Genomic DNA, 20,608 nt, shown 5'->3' with positions numbered 1-20,608 from the left:
CATACAAGTTTAAAAATCCTGATAGCGGGCATTAGTGCTGTCAGATTTTCCTAACTTAGGTCCAGCTGTGATTTTCAGTCCTGCATGAAAATTCCATGAACATGCCACAGAAGATATTTGTATATACAAACAACTGAAGTCCAAAAGAAAAAAAAAATGACGTAAATTCAGAATCTGAGCAATGGAAAAATCCATAAACAAATTCATTCTTATTTGTTACATGGTATGATAAATCATGCAGACATTGCTTCCTATATAAGGCAATACATTTGTAACTCACTTGCAGAGAAAGACTAAAATGTCCCAATTCATGACCACCTCCTACGAGGTCCTCTAGAGACAGGCTTCAAAAGGTTAACCTTAACCCTTGATGCATCGAAACCCTGTGCTTCCATGATCCCACATATTCGTTGCGCATCTTTCTGAAACCCACCATCAATAAGGCCACTTATAATTCTCTCAAAATCAGCTTTTCCTAATTCATCCTTCCTAGATTCCAGTACACCTAGAATTTGAAGGGCCTTCTTCTCATTTCTAACCCTTGCATACATATCACAGAGACTTACTTGAAGCTTAAAAGGAGGAGCCTCACCCAACAAAGCTATTTTTCCTAAAAGCTGCTCAACTTCATCAACAAGCTGCAACTTACTCAACCAGTCCACAAGAACAGAATAAGTGGCTACCCCAGGCTCAAACCCATCGCTCTCTAACTGCAAAAGAAGCTTCAATGCATCGTCCAAGTAGTTTTTCTTCTCATAAGCTGCAATCATACTAGCAGCACAGCGATCATCAGGCTTATGCCCAAGTTTTATCATGTACTCAAAATGGCTTTTTGCCTGATAAGGGTCACCAATGTGTGCATTTGCCTCAATAAGTAGGGTGTGTGCCTCCATACTCTGCTGGAAACCTGCAAATTGCATAGCTAATGAAATTCGGTCAGCTGCTTTAGTATCACCTTGTTGAGAAAAAGATCGGAGCAATGCCATGTATATTTCCTCCGTGGGTTTAATATTTCCTGAATCCATCTCCCTCATCAATCTCTCGCCCATATTAGGCTGGCCATTATTCACATATGCCATGATCATTGAATTGAAGACTTGGAAGTCCGGTTGGAAACCCAGTCCCTTCAAGGTTTCAAATGCTTCATTTGCACGTTCATGATTGCCTACCTTGCAGTACATGTGGACCAACACACTGGCCGTTGCAGCATCTAGTTGTATACCATTTTCGCTCATCTTCTTCAGCAATCTCTCAACATCATCAAAGCAGTCCTCTTTAGCATAGATATCAATAAGCCTAGAGTAGTCAGAGACAACTGTTTGGAAAGAATCTTCAGCTAATAACATTTCAGCCACCTATGTTGAATCAAAGTAATTCACTTAAAAAACGTGTTTTGCATGAAAGTTCCTAAAATTTTCACTCAAATAAGTAATTCAGATAACCACATAACCATAAAATACGTGACAAAATTAAGAAGTTCATATAAGAATTGTCGTGCATATACCTTCGAGTACAGACTACGATTCTGCTCTTTCAGGTTGTCAAGCAAATCTGTCCATTCCACCCTGCTAGGTTGAACAAGTTCCGCCAACTCATTCAACAGGCTTTGCAAACCATCATCATCATCATCCTTCCACGACAGAATCTTCGACCTAACCATCTTGGCTTTCCCCGTAATTGCCTTCGGCTCCTGCGGCCAAAACACCTGCTCTGCCTCATGGATCCTATCAGCCACTTGAGCCCACTTGGGATCAGAGAGATCAAGCCCATAAATCTTGTACCTTATCTTCCCTCTCCTCTTGGGAAGTCCAACAGCAACATTCTCCTTCTTCCTCTCCTCACCAGCACCACTTCCCTTCTCCTCATTCTGTGCCTCCTTCCTCATTTTCTCCAAACCCTCGTAGAACTCATGCTCCTCCATCTTCTCACGCGCCCACTTGAACCTAAGCTCCCTAAGCAAATCGCCGCGAATGCCAACTTCACCGGCGAATCTGCACATTTCCTTAACCTCTTCGCACTGCAAGAAGCCCTTCATTTTCTCCTTCTTCCTCTCCTTGTCCATATCCGCCAACACCATATTGCTCACCTCCCACACCGTTCCCCACAAATCCTCGCTGAAATCCCCCGAACCCAACGATGCTGTTTCAACTCCCCTGCCCTTTTCCATCTCCGCCGTAACCCTCCCCACGATCGCCACGAGCATGCCATCCACGGTGGCCTTGTCGGATTCCGGGTACGCTTCCTTCACCTTCTTCCGCATTATCCACACAAATCGCGATAGAAACTCGTTCGTTGCGTCTTCGTTGTCGTCGAAGGCGTCGTTTTGCGTCACATGGACTTTGGGGTCGATGAGGGCGTTGGTGGGTTGGGAGGAGTGATGGGTGGTGGTGGTGAACGGCGCGTGGAGGAAGGCCGCAAAGGAGGCGCGTGAGTGCTGCGGAGAAGGGAAAGTGGCGGAATGGGATCGGAAGATGGCATTGAGTCTCTTGAACGTGTGTCTTGAAGTGGAAGCTATAGTTCTCCAACTCATGCTTTCTCAGATTGAAATTTGAAGAACCGAAAGAGACTGTGTTAGGGTTTTAGGTTTATCGAGCTTCACTCTGCAACAGTAACGTGCTTGTTCAACGACAACAACGTGAAGAAGAAACTGAAATGAAAGTGAAATTAAGACATAGGCCCAAAGTCTTTGTAAGGGACTTTCATCCTCCAACTCCAATTTTTCTTTCTTCACCTTCAATTTTTCTTACTGCACTTTTAAATTTCAATGTGATGTCAAATATATCCTTAACATATATAAATGGATTAATATCTATTTTTATTCTTATATTCGTAACTTTTATTCAAAGTAATTTTCAAGTGTTTAAAGTAATTTTATTTTTCGTAAAATTTATTTATTTTGGTCATTTTTTTTTAATAATTTTTAAATCATTAACTGTGTAACGTGTATCTAAGTCAATATTGAATGAGTTGTCACTTTTGAGACATACATATAAATTAAGGGAAATGACATGGTAATGGTAAATTAAATTGTTTATGTAAAACGAAATTAACATTGGTTTCAAAGGGAATGTATATTTAAGGTTCAATCAGGGTTAAAGAAATTAGTGAAATTGTTGTTCAATTTGGGTTCATTGTTCGTTCAAATTGCAATTGGAGGAGCGAAGGTCAGGTAAGTGTTTTTAACTTGATATTGTAGTTTAGTATAATTTAGTATAACTTAGTTTAGTTCAGTTTGATAAAACAAAAAACAGTTCAATTCAGTTTTTCTGAACTATTTTACAGTTCAGTTCAGTTTAAACAAAATATTTTTTAATTTTTAGTAGTGCAGTGCAGTTCAATTCAATTTGTGACTGGGTTATTTTGTGGTAGTGCAAAGATGGTTGACGAAGGAAGATGAAATTATGCTAATTTGGGATTAGGGTTTGCAATTGGGGTTTTCGTGATGTTGAAGATCATGATTGGGTTTTCACGTTTCGCGATTTGGGTCTCTAGTTCTGGTTGTTGCTTGCAGATTGTGTCCATGGCAAGATGAAGGTCTCGTGGTGGAGGATGATAATTGAACAACAATTTTACAAAAAACAACTTTAACTTACCATTGCCACGTCATTTTCACTTAACTTGCAAAATATATCTATAACTTACCGCTCATTTAATATTAACTTAGGTGGACATTACGTTGTTAACGATCTAGACGTGGTCAGTGAAAACAACCTAAATGAACAAATTTTACAAAAAAAAAGAACTACTTTGAATGTCGAGAAAACTTGAGAACCATTTTGAATAAAAATAACATATATAGGGACCAAAATAGATATTAAGCTTTTATATATATATATATATATATATATATATATATATATATATATATATATATATATATAAATTATTGTTTATTAAATGTAATTGTTGTACATACTATTTACTAAGACCTTGCACTCCTAGTCATTTTCAAAGTAATTATGTTTTTTTCTTGATTTCTTCTCATTTGAAAGACATTATTCAACTTCTTTTCTTTCGTCTTCCTTCATTTTCTTTCATCTCATCTTGTTTGAAACTTTGTTCATCTTTGTTCAAGTACAAATATTCTATTTATTCTACAATTTAAATTATTTAAATTTAAGGTTAAAACTCTCAAATGGTCTTTTATAAATTCGAGGTTTAATTTATGACGTGGCATTATTTAATTGGATACCGTGGTTAGAAAAAAAAATTAAGGATTTGGTAGAGTAAAAATTATGAGTAAGGATTTCACAAGATTGCTTTTCACAGTGTTGGTAGTGGTGAAGGCTTCGTAAGGAAGCAAATGATGAACATGCTCGCGTTTTGGTTCATTGTTCACGATGTCCCTCCTCTGGTTCGTGTTTTGGGTTTTCTTTCTTGCAGGTATGGATCGCGAATGAAAGTGCGAAGTGGATCGTGCTGGATTTGGGTTTCATATATGAAGGTTTCATATTTGCGATGAACTCACAATTAAGCTTTGTGGATTACGGATGAATGAACTTAAGTGGTTTGCGGTGGCGTAATTTTGGATTATAGCGAAGTTAGTGGTGGTTTCACATAGAGATTTTCCTGGTCTGCGATGAAGGATTTTTTGGTTGATTCTTTGATTGCAAGTGTGATACACGGTTTATGTAGGTTCCATTGAGGCTTTTGTGCTTCGATATGAGATTGAGGATTTAAGTGGTTCAAATTCGTAAATCCGTAAATAGTTTTTTCTGTAGGTTTTGGACAATGGTGGTTCTCACGATAGTTGCACGAGGAGGGAGATGCAAGCGGTGCATGAAAGAGAGGTTGTCACGAAGGAGATGATGGAACTCACGATTTTAGGGTTCTCTCTGTGTGCGATTAAAGGTTTCAAATCTGCTCCTGTGCAGTGGTTTTCGATGGCCTCATGGTCGTGTTTAGGGCTGGTTGGTTCGGTGACGACTTTTGAGGTTGAAGATGATGACATGGCAATATGTATGACAAACAGGGATAGAGAGAAAACTTTGTTCCTTTGTTCCTTTTTCCTTTTGTTTTTTTTTTCTTTTTTTTTTTCTTTTACTTTACCAAATTCCACATCATAATTTAAATTTCATTTCCATATAATAAAATCATCCACATGAGCTTGTCTTGATGTCATTTCTTACCATTTAATGAAAATGACTTATTTGTTACACATTTTCAAAACTGAAGACCCGACAACTTAAAACGAGAGGACCGAATTGATATTCTTGTATAAATATGAGGACCATATGAAGGTTTTAATCTAAATTTAAATATAATGAAATCCCCAAACTCCAATAAACAAGAAATGTCAATTCAAAAAATAACACTTTTTAAAGAATTAAAAAACTTTCTTTTTATCAAGATATTCAAAATGGGTTATCCGGTTCTGTCTAACTCTGACTCATAAGATTGGTTATTCAGTGAGTCAATCCAATTTAGTTAACAAGTCCAAAAAAAGGGGTTGGCTCTCTTTACCTAATTACAAGTTTTTTTTTTCTCAAAAAAAAACAATTTTTTTCTACTTAAAATCTAAAAAAAATTCAATCCAAATAATGTTAATAATATAATTTAATGGCTTACTATGTGTTAATAATCTAAAAAAATAACAAATTTTGTAATATAATAATATAACTTAAAAAAATTGGATGATTAATTAATCAACTTGACTTATCACAAATTCAATTTGAATAAACCAAATTTTTAATAAATTAAAATTAAAATTTACTTATATTAAAATTTTAATTATTTTTAAACTTAACTCAAAATCCACTTTGAATTCGTAATGTACCGAATTGTCCCATGTTTCCATTCGTTCTGAGTAAGAGTAATTTTTATTTTATTTTTACACTAATTTGTTTGTTTGTGAGACCAAAGATTGTTGGGTCCTGAAGAATGTTGCGTCTTAGTTGCTGCTATGACTAAAGGAATATAGAAAATGCAATAAATCTGATCACAAATTCCAAAGGGGTCATTGTTTCTGAGATTAGATAATTACATAAAAACAAAAACTGAATTCCTAAAACTTATTCCACTCTGTCTGGGACAAATCCAATCAATTAGGATCCTAACAAAACAAAACACAAACGCTTGTTTTGAATTCAAAAATCACCTTTTATGAACACTAGACACTAACAATAAGCACAAGTAAGACAACCTGAAGAATCAAATGATCATAAATCTCTAACTTCATCATTGACTTGGTTCTCACATAATGCTTCTTCAACAACCAACTCATGCTCAAAGGATTGATCATGAAAATCATGTTTTGGTGAGTGGTCTCCATCTTCAAACTGACAAATAGATTTCCTATATTTGATCAAGAGATACAAAAGGTATTCTAGAAGCTCCTTCTCCTTTGGGTTTGTTTCATTCACTTCATCAAGTTGATTCTTAATAGTTGCTTTCTCTACTAAGAGAGAAAATGCAGATTTAATCTCCAATCTAGAAGTTGCAATCTGTATAGCTTCAAGTTCTTCCTTTTCCATAGAAGCTTTATCTGGGAAATTCTTCTCAAACAGTGAAAGTAGTACTTTCCTAGCCTCTTCTTCTGCAAATTCCAGGGAAAATTTTGCACTCCTAAGGTCATGTAGTATTGCAGATATCTGTATTCCAATTCCCAGTCTCAGATATTACCAAGTTTCAAAAATCACAAGTCACACTAATACAAAGAAAAATCTTAAATACAAATGAAGAATTAAAACTAAAACTTATGCTTATCTCCTTCACTACTTCTTCTAAAACTATAGTTTTAATTCAATAAGTGTTTCATAAGAAGTTAACTCAAACATATTCATGTTATGCAGATGCAAGAGGCTAATCAAAAAGTGTAACCAACCTTATCAGCCAAGGGTATTGTAACTGCACCTTGAATCTCTGTCAAATACAACTCAAAAGCGTTTCTTAGTTTTTGACATTTTGAAAGTATCCTGCGGGATGTGATTGCCTAAGCAGTTTGTAATCCAGGTTAGTCATTTCATACCAACATTTCAAAGCATGAACAGTGTAAAGTATTCAAAGATTATGACAGACAATTTATATGTATCAAACTAATTTGGAATTGATCTGTCAGCATCATCAAAGTGAAAGAAGGTTTCAAGTTCAAAAAGGGTGCCTACCAGGTAAAGTTTACTGCATTTTGAACAATCTCTGATAAGTGATTTGGCTTTAGCCAAAGTGAGGTTTAATGAGCACAATGCCTCCATCGCTAACTTGCAATTTGGTCTTGCAGATTCAATATCTAAAATCACAAGTGAAATTCTATCGATGAGTTTGTGAAGCTCTAAGCACAAAGAATGGTGTACCTGCACAAATGAAAATATGAACGAAGTGTAAAATCACATAAAGGTATCTATCCATTATACCTATGTTTTACATAATTTCATCTCATGTAACACTTCCTCAATAAACAAAATGATTGATCAACTACTTTAGCTGCACTTATTCAGCATCTTGAGAGAGAACCTTACTATTACTAACAGAACAATGCTATTTCTGCAATCAGATGAACTTTTTTCTTCACTTGGTCATCTTCAATCTTCAAATTCAAGGACATAACTTGGTGTTTTTTTCTTTTTTACCAGAATTAAACTTTCACAAAGATAATTCCCATGTTAAGGCTTGACATAGATTAAAACAGTGTTCTGATTAAAGAATGACAGTAAAAACACCAACACAGAACTGGTTCAAAGTTTTATTTGAATTTAAATTCCTGAAAACCATCTGGAATTATCAGAAGGCTATTTGAGACTATAGGTCCAAAATCTGACAACTGAGGCACACCCTTTGCTCAGAAATAAAAAACTTTGTTGTTGATGGTGACATTCATGATAACCATAGCAGAGAAAAGATGGTACCTTATCTTTACAATTGCTTATAATTGGAATCTCCAAAACTGTTGCACAGTTTCTTGACATCATAAAGGTAGAGTTGAGCTCAGAGACAGCACATGACATGAGCAAAAAAGAGAAGAAATGTGATCATATGATATCTTGAGCAGCCGGCACACACAGTAAAGAGAAGGACCCATTTTATAGCAGCAGCTATATATCTTAATCAATAATTGAGTCATTTTGCACTTAAACAAAAAAGAAAATGGTACCCTTTTGATTCTTTTGCTCTTGGACCTTATTCACATTAGATAAGACGTGTAAAGAAGGATAGTTTCTGTAGCATTGTTCAACCATTGACCATATCATGTTGACGAAAAAAAGGAAGATTTTGACAGCAACCCACTAAGCATCAACAACTTACACATGATAAAAAGTATGTTTTGGTTAGAAATTTTCTTTCTTTTGCTCAAAAGTTTTCTCACAGGTTGGCTGCTCGTATTTGTTGACTTTTATCTCAGTGTGTGGTGAAGCTCATAAGAAAAATCTAAACCCAGAAGAAAGTATAAAAATGATCATTTTTTAATATTTTTAGATAATATTATTAAATTTTTTAAATATCATTTATTACATCCTATATTTTTTTTCTTAACTTTAAAATCTGGTTTAGATAGCATTTACTTTCTTAGATTTGCTAAGCAATGTGATTGGTGGAATTAAACAATAATCATGAGCAAAAAGGAAGAGGGTCCACAGAAACATCAACGTGAATGACAAAAGAAAGTTCTTCTAGAAAAAAAACAAAGTAAAGTCTATGAAAAATACCAAAAAGAAAAAAAAAACATGGAGGGCCCCACAGGTCAAACTGTGTTCCCTAGACATGGTCAAATAGATTTGGGAAAATGATAAGAAAAGATCATTAGTTGCATATTTATTCCTATTGCCAATTTAAATATTAAAAATATTCTTATAATAATTTCACTTACGTAATAAATATTAAAAATATTCTTATAAATATTAAAAAAAGCACATAAACAAAAGCATGAGAGTGATGTAAACATGAGAAAAAATACGAGAATAATGGAAATAACTAATATGATCACCATTGCGTGACAATAAAAATAAATGTAAAAAGGTATCAAACGCAAGAAAATATTTAGTAAATGTGATTTAAACACGTAAAAAACCATCAAAATATTAGTTAGAAAAGTAAATTGCAAAGCTTTTAACTTTCAGAGAAAAAAATTAAATAAGTAAATTAATTTAAATAAAATTATAGTTTTCCTTATAACCAACCAAAAGAAGAAGAAATTGGTAATATTCTTGCTGAATCTGAACCTTTTAAAAAATTGCAACAATCTTGTAGGAAGCTATACTAAGATATTAGAGTGTATAATTAGTAAAGCCGCAAATGAAGGTTTTGCAAAAGAAACATAGATGGTTGATGCTGAATAGTTGAAAAGATAGAACACATAAAATTGACCAATTGTAACAAATTTGGATGTGAGAGCTGAAAAGTTTACACTTGTGTGAACCCCATTTCAACCCAAGAAAGCACTTTTATGATTCTTGTTAAGTCAATTATATCCAATGATTTTGCACGATATAAAGACCCAAATTGATAAAAGTTTTACTTAATTGTGGTTGTCTTGAGGATATTATATTGTCGTGAAGGTGTTTGTTGAATTGTCTATAAGGAATCAACAAAACAGGGAAATGGCAAAGATATTATCAGGTTTGGTATTCGCATTGGTGTTGAGTGTGGCATTGCATTCGGTTTTCTGTGATGATAATCCTTGGATGAGTTTGATTGAGCAAGCAAAAGGTGAAGCAAGCAAAGCAGGTTTATCTGATGACACAATATTTGGGGCTGAGAAGGCTGTAGCAGATGGTTCTGCTCAAAAGGCTGCTGAGGAGGCCATGAATTCAAGATCTTTCAATGATTGGGTTCAACGAGCTGGGTAAGAACATGTGTCTCATTCTTATCTCCTTTTCTGTGCCTAATCATGTGTTTAATTACTTCTTATATTACAATGATAATGTGATTAGATTTATCTTCTAAAAACCATGTTCAGTGTTACTTTTATAAGAAAACTATGATTTTAGAAGGTAATTTGAAATATGTATGAAACAAAAGTAAGTTGGTGTTGTTATGTCTGATGAGTCTATCATAGAGTTGGTTGATCTAGGAGATACAATATTAATGAGATATGAGTCTAATCATATAATGGATTGACACTATTCTCTATCCAAAAGTTTAAGATAATAGACAATGAGTTTAATAGTAGAGTTTGTTGATATGAGAGATACAGTATCAATAAGATATGAGTCTAATCATATAATAGATTGACACCACTTTCTACCAAAAAACTTAAGATAATAGGTTGATCTGGAAGATACAGTATCAATGAGATTTGAGTCTAACCATATAATAGATTGAGACCACTCTAACATAATGTTTTATTTTCTCATTTCTATCCAATGTGAGACTTGGACTCACACTTGGATTCTCAACGATGTCTTTACAAGATTAAAATATAAAACTAGTAAAATGTTGATTATGATTGTTGCTGTTATGACAAAGCAGTGCTATGGTGAACGAGGGTTCACCTGAAGATGAAGATGAAGACAATTTAGGAGAACTAGAATTTGCACCAAAAAGATTCACATCAGAGGCACCAACAGAGGCACCAGCAGAGGCACCAACAGAGCAAACATTAATAGAGGAACTGGATATGGAAGTATCAGAGGAACCATCAGAGGCACCCCAAGCACAATCACCCTCTGCAGAATGAGATATAATACAGAATTGGTTTCACCAAATACTTGTAGGTTAAGTCAATATTAGTTTTAAGTAAATACTCTGTATTATATAATTATTTCAACCTTTTTGAAATGCTTTTGCAAAATAATGCCAGTTAATTATTGCCTTAATTGTAATATGTCAATTGATTATTGGCTTAATTTACATAAACTTTGTCATCAAAGAATGAAGAAGAATCATTCCCAAATGTACAGAAAGATCACAATCTGGTGCCTGTTAAGATAAAACAGTATTGCATTTAAGATTTGTGATGAGGATGCACACCCATCATTTTATTTTTTCTGACCAATACATTGATGTATGAAGATAAAGTTTGATTGTTTTATGGAATGAATAGTTTTGAATTTATTAAAATCGGTATTTCAATATGTTGGAATTCAAGTAAGTTATATGCTCAATGACAGTAAAATTAAACCTAATACTCATAAACTTATTGAGTTGGAGGAAATTTCAACCTTTTATTTAAGTTAGACTAATATTTTATTGTAATGTATTCTTCCAATCAATCTTCTTAAGGCTGTGTTCGTTTGAGGTTATTTACTGTTGAAGGAGATTTGAACAGATGGAATTAGAGGTTAATTGATGTTCGCATTAAAGAATTTAAAGGTGATGAATTGAACAGATTTGCGAGAAAGTAGTTTTTTGGAATCATATCTAATGTGCGAAGATTTGAGAAGAAATTCAATCATATATCATTTTTACCCTTACATACATATAACATACATATAGCTGTAATTGAGAATCTGAAATAATAATAATAATAATTTAAAAATTAATTTTTATTTTTTTTCTTTTTATAATAATTTTTACAATTATATATAATATTAATCATTATCATTTTATATCACTTTTATTACTAAGAGTATTTTGGTAATCTTCAATTTTTACTCATTAAATCATTTTTTTATCTATCACATCCATCAAATCCTACACTAATTTTCATAAACTTTACTTCTAAATCCACTCTCAATTACCTCCAGATCCACTCAAAGAAACAACAAAAAATTCACTCTCAAATTCTCTCAAATCCATCCATTCACTCTTCCTCAAATCCTTCCCTCCAAACGAACACACCATAAGAGATCATAATTTAATTAAATTCATCCACAATTTTTATATTAGAAATTGATTTTCCTTTTTGCTTTTTAGAGGTGAACTACCTTAACAGCAACCCTCAAGTCCTTATAGGAGAATAATAACAACATTCATTTTCGTACAAAGTTCATTCCATTATTAATTAAAGGACAATGATATTTTAACAACTCTTTTTTAACAACTTTTTGACAACAGGACACGTGTTACAATTTTATTGATCTGTTTGAATTTATTCTAAAAAAATATTAGAAACGTACCAATCACAAACTGCCACATATACATTGTCAAAAAATTATAAAAAAAAGTTATTAAAATTTTTTTCCCTTAATTAAAAGGAAAAAGAAAACTGCTTAGTTTGTTATTTGTTCAATTAAAAAGCACAAGTAAAAAGAATTAAGAATGGTTAAAAGTCATCAATAACTAAATGCAATGATTAATACCCAGATGATGAAATGTAATAATTCATAACAAATAATAGAAAATATATTTGACATGATTGTAATTTATTCTTTATATTTAAATTTATGATTCACTTTTATTTTTAATTTTTTTTATTCAATTAAATCTTAATATTTATTAAATAGAGTTATTTTATTCCATTAGGTTAAACTGATGTTAACATCCTTTAGAAATATATGTGTTAAAATTTTGCTTATTTTCAGAATCTTTTATTTTCTTTATTTTCTTTTTTTCTAGAAAGTTAAATATAATAATTTGTTTCATTTTCCTAGTATGTATAGTGTTGTACATACCTAACAATTCTCTTTTTGTCTCACTTTATTATGTAAAACATATATATAATAAAATCAATTTGTCTAATAGTAGAATTATTATTTTTATCTCCTAATTTTCTTCTTTTTCGCTTTAGTACAAACCATCTATTTTTGTTTTTTATCTAACCACTACTATTAATTTTATTTTCTCAGAAGATATAGAGAATAATAGTGTCTCTTTCCCTTATAACTTCTTTTACACAACACAAATTTTATATAATAAGTACTCTATTTTTTATAATAAGATGTGATATTTTTATGGTTGGTAATCTTAATTAATGATAATGTTATTGGTTTTGTCAATGACTTAATAATAAACATATTCCAACCATAAAAGGTGACAAATCTAGATAATATATAATAATAGAAACAAAGCGAAAACCATGGTTTTTCTCATATAAATAATAGCACCACATGGAAAACTTAGGGTATTAAAAAATATAGGAGTGTAGATCACATGTTCAATTCTCTAAGCCAATCCAACTTAATACCAATTAAAGATAAGATTACATGAGATTGATGTGATATTATTTATAAATAAAATATCAAAACATAAACGTAATTAGTTGACTTTAAGTGTTTAAATTAATGAAAATTATAAAAATAATATATATTTAAAATTAATATGATCTAGATTGTAATAAATAATGAGTTATAGTAATACTTGTGGTATTAAGAAGTTGTTGAAATACATAAATTTGAAATTGAACTTGTATCTTTCATTAAAAGTAATAATAGTTGAAAAAAGTAAACTTTATTATATATCTCTTTATAAAGGAAAATAAATTGCATATGGTAGTTTTATGAAGATAATTCATGTTAGATATACCTACCACAAATAACATCACGTGACAAAAAAAAAAAAAAAAAAAGCCAAGTATGCATTAGTTATTATAATTAAATATTATAAGGTACGGTTCTCTTTAATTGTCATTAAATAACTTTTGCAGTAAATAAAATTGTATTATTTATGTTTTTTTTTTATAACAAATTTTCAAACTCTATATTTCTTGGAGATTACTATATTCTTCACTGAAAACAATATAATTGTTTGTCTAACTTTGTGTTTGATGATAACTTTGTCTCTTTCTGAAACCCACCAAAGATGGAGAAATTAAGAACAAAGAAGATTTGGTGCACAACAGCAGCCAAAATCATTGAGTCTTGGAGTTGAAAAGTTTGGCCAAATAAATTAAAATTATTTGTTATCATAATAAGCTAAAAATTAATTTTTTAATTATAGTGATTAAACCCAACAACTTAAATAAAAAAAAATGGTCTTCTATTCTTTAACATTTTGTCAAATTTGAAATTATTTGGGAAAAAAAAATATGTTTTTAATGTTTATATTTTGGTTAAATTTTATTTATTCCCTTTTTTTAATTCATGAATTAAGTCTAAATTTTTTTAAAACATATAAACTAAACCGTTTCTTTTACAAACGAAATTCAGCATTAAGTATTTTTTTTTCCTCTTTAAAGTTAGAAGAGAGATAATTAATATATTTTTCAATTTAGAAACTAATTTATCAAATTAAAAGTATAGAGACTAAAATCAAGTTTGAAAAAATGAATAAAAAGGACTATAAACTCTCCTCTCTCTTTTTTCTATAAAAACTGTTATTAATATCGCAAACCTCAATAAACATATAATAACCAATTATCCTATTTAGGGTGAGATTCATTATAAAGGGTAAATTTTCTTAAGTATCTTAATTGTATAGTTAAAATAGGTAAAGATAATATTGAGAATTGTATAATAATAAGAAATAAATAAATAAAACTTAAAATTTTATGCAAATGTATCTTAAGGTAAAACCTTTGTAAAGTATACATTAATTAATAAAAGGATTGCATAATAATCTCTTATACTTTTTGACTATTTTTAAGATATGTATGGACATGACGTGTCTCCATGTATTGTGTTAAAAAGTATACAAAATGGATAACCATTAAGTAAGTAATGAAGTTAAATAAAAGTCAAATAATATAAATTTAAAATTAAAAATTGCTTATAATTTTAAATATAAAATATTAAATAGAAAAAAAAAATAGCATATTTGAAAATTAGAAGTATTCTAAAGAAGCATGTTTGAAAAAACATTGTGTTTGTTTCTGATATCTATTTTCCTCTCATGCAGGTGTGTGTTGGATAGAAGAAAGAGTTTGACATTAAGAAGGAATAGCAGAAACAGAGAAAGAGACAGAGAAAGAAAAGATGAGTTTGAGAGAGGAAAATGAAGAGGGAAGGGATCTGAAGAAGCCATTTCTTCATACAGGAAGTTGGTATCGTATGAGTGGGAGACAATCCAGTGTGTTTGGTTCTACACAGGCCATTCGTGATTCCTCCATCTCAGTCATTGCATGTGTTCTAATAATTGCTTTGGGTCCTCTTCAGTTTGGTTTCACTGTAAGAATCTATTTTTCTTGCAAAATCAATGGCATAAGCAAAAGGGTAACTCACAAAACATGATCTTGATCATCTTCTGACAGGCTGGTTACACCTCACCTACCCAAGCTGCTATAATCACTGATCTAGGCCTCTCGGTCTCCGAGGTATGCGTGAATGGGAACTTGAGAATGATCAAGTGTTGAGTTGTTTGATCATGGTTCCTTATTTTTGTGTTTCACAACTTCACTTTGTGTTTGTCGGGCAGTTTTCTTTGTTTGGTTCTTTGTCCAATGTTGGTGCCATGGTTGGAGCAATAGCTAGTGGTCAGATTGCGGAGTATACAGGGCGGAAAGGGGTACCCTTTTATTTAGTTTCTCCTTTTCCTTGTGTAAAAGTGTGATCTTTTGCTTTAATTTCAGTTTCTTGTCTGTAATTGCAGTCTTTGATGATTGCATCCATTCCGAATATTATTGGTTGGCTCGCGATCTCTTTCGCTAATGTAAGCTTGAATCACATTAGTTATATTTCAATGTGAATCCAAACACGCAATTGTTCAGTAAATAAACTGGTCTTGAGCTTGCCTCGTTGACATGTTCTTCATTTTTCAGGATTCTTCTTTTCTTTATATGGGAAGATTGTTGGAAGGGTTTGGAGTAGGGATAATATCTCACACGGTAATTATAAAATGTTTTTCATTATGCTAATGTGGGATTAAGTTATGTATGGTACAATTATTGAGTGTTCAAACTTCAAATTCACAGGTGCCGGTGTATATAGCTGAGATATCACCGCCAAACTTGAGGGGTGCGTTGGTTTCAGTTCACCAGGTTGGCTGATGTGATATAATGACATATAGTTTAACATTTCTTAGATTAGTGATCCTTATTGTTTCTTTTCTGCGTAGCTCTCTGTCACCCTTGGAATCATGGTGGCGTATCTGCTGGGGATTTTTGTTGAATGGAGAATCCTTGCAATTTTAGGTAATACCCTCTTAGACTTGGCTAAGTGGGAGAGTAACATCTGCCTTCGAATGAATTTATGGTTCTTGTTATCATATGTCATAAAATAACTAAATTTGGAGACTTTGTGAAGTTGAATGTGATCCTTAAGTCAAATTTTAAGTTGGATTCAGATTTTATCCTATGAATATTATTGGGCCCATGTTTTTCTATGCTCTAGATGTCTGTTACTAGGCTTGAATGGGTTTTGGTACTGGGCTTATGCATATGCATTTGCCCATGCTGTGTGTGAGGGGAGTGTTTGAGGCGTCCAGATTCTCATCTGGGCTTTTTGGTAATGTCTCTGCTGAGTATTAAAAAATACACTGATGTTGGTATATTATAATTCTTTTTAATATATTTTAAAACATCAAAATAAGTTCAATCAGTATATTTTGAAGGCATAGTAGATAGACAAACACCAAAAATACAACAGAGAATCCAAATTCGTGTTTGAGATTCCTAAATTGACTAGAGATATGATCAATGTAGTCCTTATGATAAAGTTTGAGCAATTCTCATCTTAGAAGACAGTTTTGTTAAGTTGAATTACATCTTAATCCCAAATTCTAAGATCATTCAATTAAGGTTTGATTATATCACAATCAGAACATGTTTATATTTATTCTAAGCTTGGAGTGTTGAGAAGGTTTAAACCCCATTCACTGTTTCAGATTAACTAAAGAAAGACATTATTTAAGCATAAATTACTACACACTGCTAACTTGTATGTTCTGCAGGAAACTCAAACTGAGCTCCTCTATGTTCTTACTCTTGCAGGAATTTTACCATGTACAATATTGATACCTGGCCTATTTTTCATTCCTGAATCTCCTAGATGGCTGGTAAGCTTTGCGAATCAGTATTCATAAGTGTCATCAATACGGCTGTTAAACAATATTTGAATCGAACTAAATTAACACTGAACTGAATCAAAAAAATTTATGAAAGAACTGAACTGTTTAAAAAACTGTATTGAATTGTCATATAAATTTGGCTTTCAAAAGTTGAATTGCTCCCAAATAGGACTATTTGAACTAAATTGAACTAAATTGAACTATAACTTATGAGATGAATAAATCTACTTTAAAATAGGATGATGTCCATTAGTAATATCAGACAATTCAAGCAAATAGAAAACAATTTAGAATAGTTAAATTTCGTTTGGTTCACTCAAACTACGATACAGTTCAATTTAGTTAATTTAAACCAGTATACAATTTAGTTCAGTTCTCTCTAATCACTTTTAAAAATTAGTTTAGTTTTATAATAATTTAGTTTAATTCATGCATTTGGTCTGCCCCTAGTCATCAAATTTGCCTTAATAGTAATCAAATTTGTGTTGATAGTTTATTCAAAGTGTGGTTGCTTTACTGAATATAGGCAAAAATGGGAATGACAGAAGACTTTGAAACTTCCTTGCAAGTACTCCGAGGCTTTGATACTGATATTTCTGCTGAAGTGAATGAAATTAAGGTAATAAGCATTCACCAGTTTTATTCCAATGGATGACCCTCATATTTCCTATATTTTTATTGCCATTTAAGGTATCCTAAAATTGACAATTTATGTGGAGTCATGTTATTCAGAGGGCTGTTGCTTCAAGCAACAGAAGAACAACAATTCGATTTGCAGATCTCAAACAAAGAAGATATTGGCTGCCTTTAATGGTATTTCAAAAATCCATCTTTCTTATGGAGTTAGGTTGCATAACAAATTAACATTGACCATTAGAGTCTAATCATTTTTTACTAACTAATCTTGCAGATTGGCATTGGACTACTTATGTTGCAACAGCTTTCTGGAATTAATGGTGTTCTTTTTTATTCCAGTACCATCTTTCGAAATGCTGGTATGCTATGCTGATTTCTTATAATAGTCTGAAGACTGTATCAGGAATAATATAAGTTTATCTCATGTTTGTATGACTTTCAATAACACTACTTTCTGTCCAAACCCATGAACTAAAATCATTGAAACGATGAATTTAAATTTTTGAAAAATGTTTAATGAAGCCTACAATTGTTCAATTGTATGACAATGAATAATCACCTTAATGATCAGAACTTTCTTTTATGGAATGGGGTTATGACAAAAACTTGTTTCTCCTGATTATTTCTTGGAATATTCTCATGCTATTACATACGAAGTTATCCTTTATTCTCATCATTTCAACACACATTAAACAGGAATTAGTTCAAGTGATGCAGCGACATTAGGAGTTGGTGCTGTTCAGGTTCAGCTGAAATGAAATTTTTAATATCCTTTTTCCTGTTCAGTATTCTCAATTCATTACCTGATAAATATTTAAATGTCACTCAGATTATTGCCACCAGTTTAACTTTGTGGTTGGCGGACAGATCTGGCCGTCGTCTTCTACTTATTGTGGGTCTAAACTTTTCTATCATGTTTGTTTAATGTGACTATCGGTTTGGAGGATTAGAATAAAATTGGTCAAATTTTCCATTGCATTGCAGGTCTCTGCATCTGGAATGACTTTTAGTCTCTTGCTTGTTGCAATCTCATTCTATGTAAAGGTAATANTATTTTATTTTGNTGCTAGCTACACATCATGAACTGTTTTGTTAAATGGATGTACGTGTCTGAAATTTGCCACCTGTTATTTNTATTTTTTTTCTGAAATTTTCTCCCAGGATATTGTATCAGAAACTTCTTCCTTGTATGGGATATTGAGCACCTTGTCAGTGGTTGGAGTTATGGTATGTGAATACATGTAAATCCATTATTCAAATAATGTTTTTGATTGCTTGTTTGTTATCTGACTGTTGAGTTTTAAACTTCCAATTCTTTCAGGCCATGGTTATTGCATTCTCTCTGGGATTGGGAGCTATGCCATGGATTATAATTTCTGAGGTACATTTCTGTCGTTTTACATTTTAACATTATACTTCTGAAATGGAGAATTACATTATTGCTTTTGCTTGTAACATAAAATTAGTAGCGTGGTTTACTGGTTGCATTTGAAGTCACTGTCAAAGTTAATTTGTTCAATAAATCATATCACAGATTCTTCCATTAAACATCAAAGGCTTAGCGGGGAGTGTTGCAACACTTGCCAACTGGTTAATTTCTTGGCTGGTTACACTAACAGCTAATATGCTCTTGGATTGGAGTTCTGGAGGTTTGTATGCATTGCCTATATTTTATTTTCCTCTGAAAAATTGTCATTTGTTAACCTGAAGCCACCTTTGTTCTTCTCAGGTACCTTCACCATATATGCATTAGTATGTGCCTTCACTGTAGGATTTGTTACCATTTGGGTCCCTGAGACCAAGGGAAGATCCATTGAAGAAATCCAAATGTCTTTCAGATGAAGTTTCTCCTCTAGCAGTTTTCTTTCCCCTTCTTCACAAGTTGATTTCAGAGTTTCTCATTTCAAGGGATTTGACATTATTGTGTGTTTCATGTATTATTCATTTCATTCCATCCCTTGAAATTGGGAATCCTCTTGCAAGTTCTTGGAGGTTTTTGTGTGAACTGGCTCCGTCCTTAGACATTCAATTAGACTAGTCCATCCTCCTGTATGCACCCTGTAATTGTTCCTTATTAATTAATTCATTATGTTCTTTTGGTTTGGGGAAAATGTGAGCCAAATTAGTATAACTATTTATGGCCCCTTTGCAATTGTGTTGCTATTGATTATAAATGTCAACTTCTTAGCAGTTTCAGTTCTATCAAGAGGATCACAGATTGCCAAATGAATTGATTATTGTTTTTAAAAATGGAGCTGCAGAAACTAATGTAGCTACAGTTCTAATGAAGCTCAAAATCTGACAGATTATAAGCAGGGAAACTGTTAATTGCAGTATTTACATGAATTTCCACGCAATTCATGCATACATACATACATATATCATACATATAGACATACATATATACATATATATATATATATATATATATATATATATATAATGCAAAAAAGAATCTTTTCAGTACTTTCTTGTGTCATGACTAGTTTTGGGTTGTGATTTTTGGGTGGTTGTGACGAGTGAAAAAGGAAAGTGCTGCATGGACCACCAACCCATGCTATTCTACTAGTACAATTTGGTAGGTTGGAGATAGCAAGAAAGGAAGAGAATGAAATTCTACACGTACAATTTGGTAAGATAGAGATAGCAAGAAAGGAAGGGAATGGGAGAGAAATAGAAACGGACACTCTCTTTAGTAGGACAGAGACAGCTAGAATAGAAAAGAAATAGGAAGAATGCATAAATTTGTGATTGTTTTATTATACATGATAAATAACAGAAAGTTGTGGCTTCTATTACTGTTGTGAATCTCACTTTTCTTTTTCATTGCTCCATGTTGCCTTCACACTCTAGCACATACAATACTACTCTTGATGCTCCATCACTGATCAAGCAATCAATATTTTTTTTTTGTAATGGATACAATTTATTAAAAATAAATAAAAGTTATTAAAAAATACAAAAATCACCAATGGAACTTGTTAAAAAAAGAATGAGAGCCATCGAATTCACAAGCTGTGTTCTCAACAAACTTTGACGATATGTTTAAAGAAATTATTTTGAAGTATGGTTCAATATATATTTTTATTCATGATTGTGGCAAGTACAATCACAACGTGTATGTCCTTCATTTATGGGTTCAGCAAGTAAAAAATAAAACAAATGGGCTTTGAGCATGGGTTTGGTATACAATTGTTTCAAGAATCAACAGGATCGAAAA

The 20,608-nt window shown here is 32.2% G+C and overlaps 4 protein-coding genes across 4 annotated transcripts; 2 read left to right on the top strand and 2 right to left on the bottom strand.

The window, feature by feature from the left end:
* Nucleotides 1-134: 134 nt before the first annotated feature.
* LOC106765242 (putative pentatricopeptide repeat-containing protein At1g12700, mitochondrial) lies at nucleotides 135-2,661 on the bottom strand. The gene is made up of 2 exons (XM_014649793.2): nucleotides 1,505-2,661; nucleotides 135-1,355 (listed from the first exon to the last, which is right to left on the bottom strand). The coding sequence occupies exons 1-2, from the start codon at nucleotides 2,528-2,530 to the stop codon at nucleotides 309-311; spliced, it is 2,073 nt and encodes a 690-aa protein (XP_014505279.1). The 5' UTR covers nucleotides 2,531-2,661; the 3' UTR covers nucleotides 135-308.
* Nucleotides 2,662-5,908: 3,247 nt separating this feature from the next.
* LOC106764259 (U-box domain-containing protein 5) lies at nucleotides 5,909-7,991 on the bottom strand. The gene is made up of 4 exons (XM_014648523.2): nucleotides 7,842-7,991; nucleotides 7,104-7,289; nucleotides 6,824-6,931; nucleotides 5,909-6,590 (listed from the first exon to the last, which is right to left on the bottom strand). The coding sequence occupies exons 1-4, from the start codon at nucleotides 7,938-7,940 to the stop codon at nucleotides 6,159-6,161; spliced, it is 825 nt and encodes a 274-aa protein (XP_014504009.1). The 5' UTR covers nucleotides 7,941-7,991; the 3' UTR covers nucleotides 5,909-6,158.
* Nucleotides 7,992-9,259: 1,268 nt separating this feature from the next.
* Nucleotides 9,260-10,898, top strand: LOC111241817. Its single transcript, XM_022781733.1, has 2 exons — nucleotides 9,260-9,775; nucleotides 10,402-10,898. The coding sequence occupies exons 1-2, from the start codon at nucleotides 9,531-9,533 to the stop codon at nucleotides 10,607-10,609; spliced, it is 453 nt and encodes a 150-aa protein (XP_022637454.1). The 5' UTR covers nucleotides 9,260-9,530; the 3' UTR covers nucleotides 10,610-10,898.
* Nucleotides 10,899-14,597: 3,699 nt separating this feature from the next.
* LOC106763988 (sugar transporter ERD6-like 6) lies at nucleotides 14,598-19,620 on the top strand. The gene is made up of 18 exons (XM_014648178.2): nucleotides 14,598-14,915; nucleotides 14,999-15,061; nucleotides 15,163-15,252; nucleotides 15,337-15,396; nucleotides 15,506-15,571; nucleotides 15,659-15,724; nucleotides 15,802-15,877; nucleotides 16,676-16,740; nucleotides 17,279-17,371; nucleotides 17,485-17,565; nucleotides 17,663-17,747; nucleotides 18,085-18,131; nucleotides 18,218-18,280; nucleotides 18,373-18,432; nucleotides 18,550-18,615; nucleotides 18,710-18,769; nucleotides 18,923-19,037; nucleotides 19,118-19,620. Exons 1-18 carry the CDS (start codon nucleotides 14,724-14,726, stop codon nucleotides 19,228-19,230), a joined length of 1,461 nt encoding a protein of 486 aa, XP_014503664.1. The 5' UTR covers nucleotides 14,598-14,723; the 3' UTR covers nucleotides 19,231-19,620.
* The last annotated feature ends 988 nt before the right edge of the window (nucleotides 19,621-20,608 follow it).

The sequence above is a fragment of the Vigna radiata genome, chromosome 6 (genome assembly GCF_000741045.1).
Source record: "Vigna radiata var. radiata cultivar VC1973A chromosome 6, Vradiata_ver6, whole genome shotgun sequence".
NCBI classification, from domain to species: domain Eukaryota; kingdom Viridiplantae; phylum Streptophyta; class Magnoliopsida; order Fabales; family Fabaceae; genus Vigna; species Vigna radiata.
This window is presented reverse-complemented; position numbering and strand designations above follow the sequence as displayed.

Bases quoted from the DNA above. Each gene is read 5' to 3' on its own strand.
- LOC106765242 (XM_014649793.2), bottom strand. From the start codon at position 2,530: ATGAGTTGGAGAACTATAGCTTCCACTTCAAGACACACGTTCAAGAGA. The intron at 1,356-1,504 runs GTATATGCACGA...GATTCAACATAG, and splicing joins ATCGTAGTCTGTACTCGAAG to GTGGCTGAAATGTTATTAGC.
- LOC106764259 (XM_014648523.2), bottom strand. From the start codon at position 7,940: ATGTCATGTGCTGTCTCTGAGCTCAACTCTACCTTTATGATGTCAAGA. The intron at 7,290-7,841 runs GTACCATCTTTT...TCATTTGTGCAG, and splicing joins TAAGCAATTGTAAAGATAAG to GTACACCATTCTTTGTGCTT. The intron at 6,932-7,103 runs GTAGGCACCCTT...CAAACTGCTTAG, and splicing joins AATGCAGTAAACTTTACCTG to GCAATCACATCCCGCAGGAT.
- LOC111241817 (XM_022781733.1), top strand. From the start codon at position 9,531: ATGGCAAAGATATTATCAGGTTTGGTATTCGCATTGGTGTTGAGTGTG. The intron at 9,776-10,401 runs GTAAGAACATGT...ATGACAAAGCAG, and splicing joins GATTGGGTTCAACGAGCTGG to TGCTATGGTGAACGAGGGTT.
- LOC106763988 (XM_014648178.2), top strand. From the start codon at position 14,724: ATGAGTTTGAGAGAGGAAAATGAAGAGGGAAGGGATCTGAAGAAGCCA. The intron at 14,916-14,998 runs GTAAGAATCTAT...ATCTTCTGACAG, and splicing joins CTCTTCAGTTTGGTTTCACT to GCTGGTTACACCTCACCTAC. The intron at 15,253-15,336 runs GTACCCTTTTAT...CTGTAATTGCAG, and splicing joins AGTATACAGGGCGGAAAGGG to TCTTTGATGATTGCATCCAT.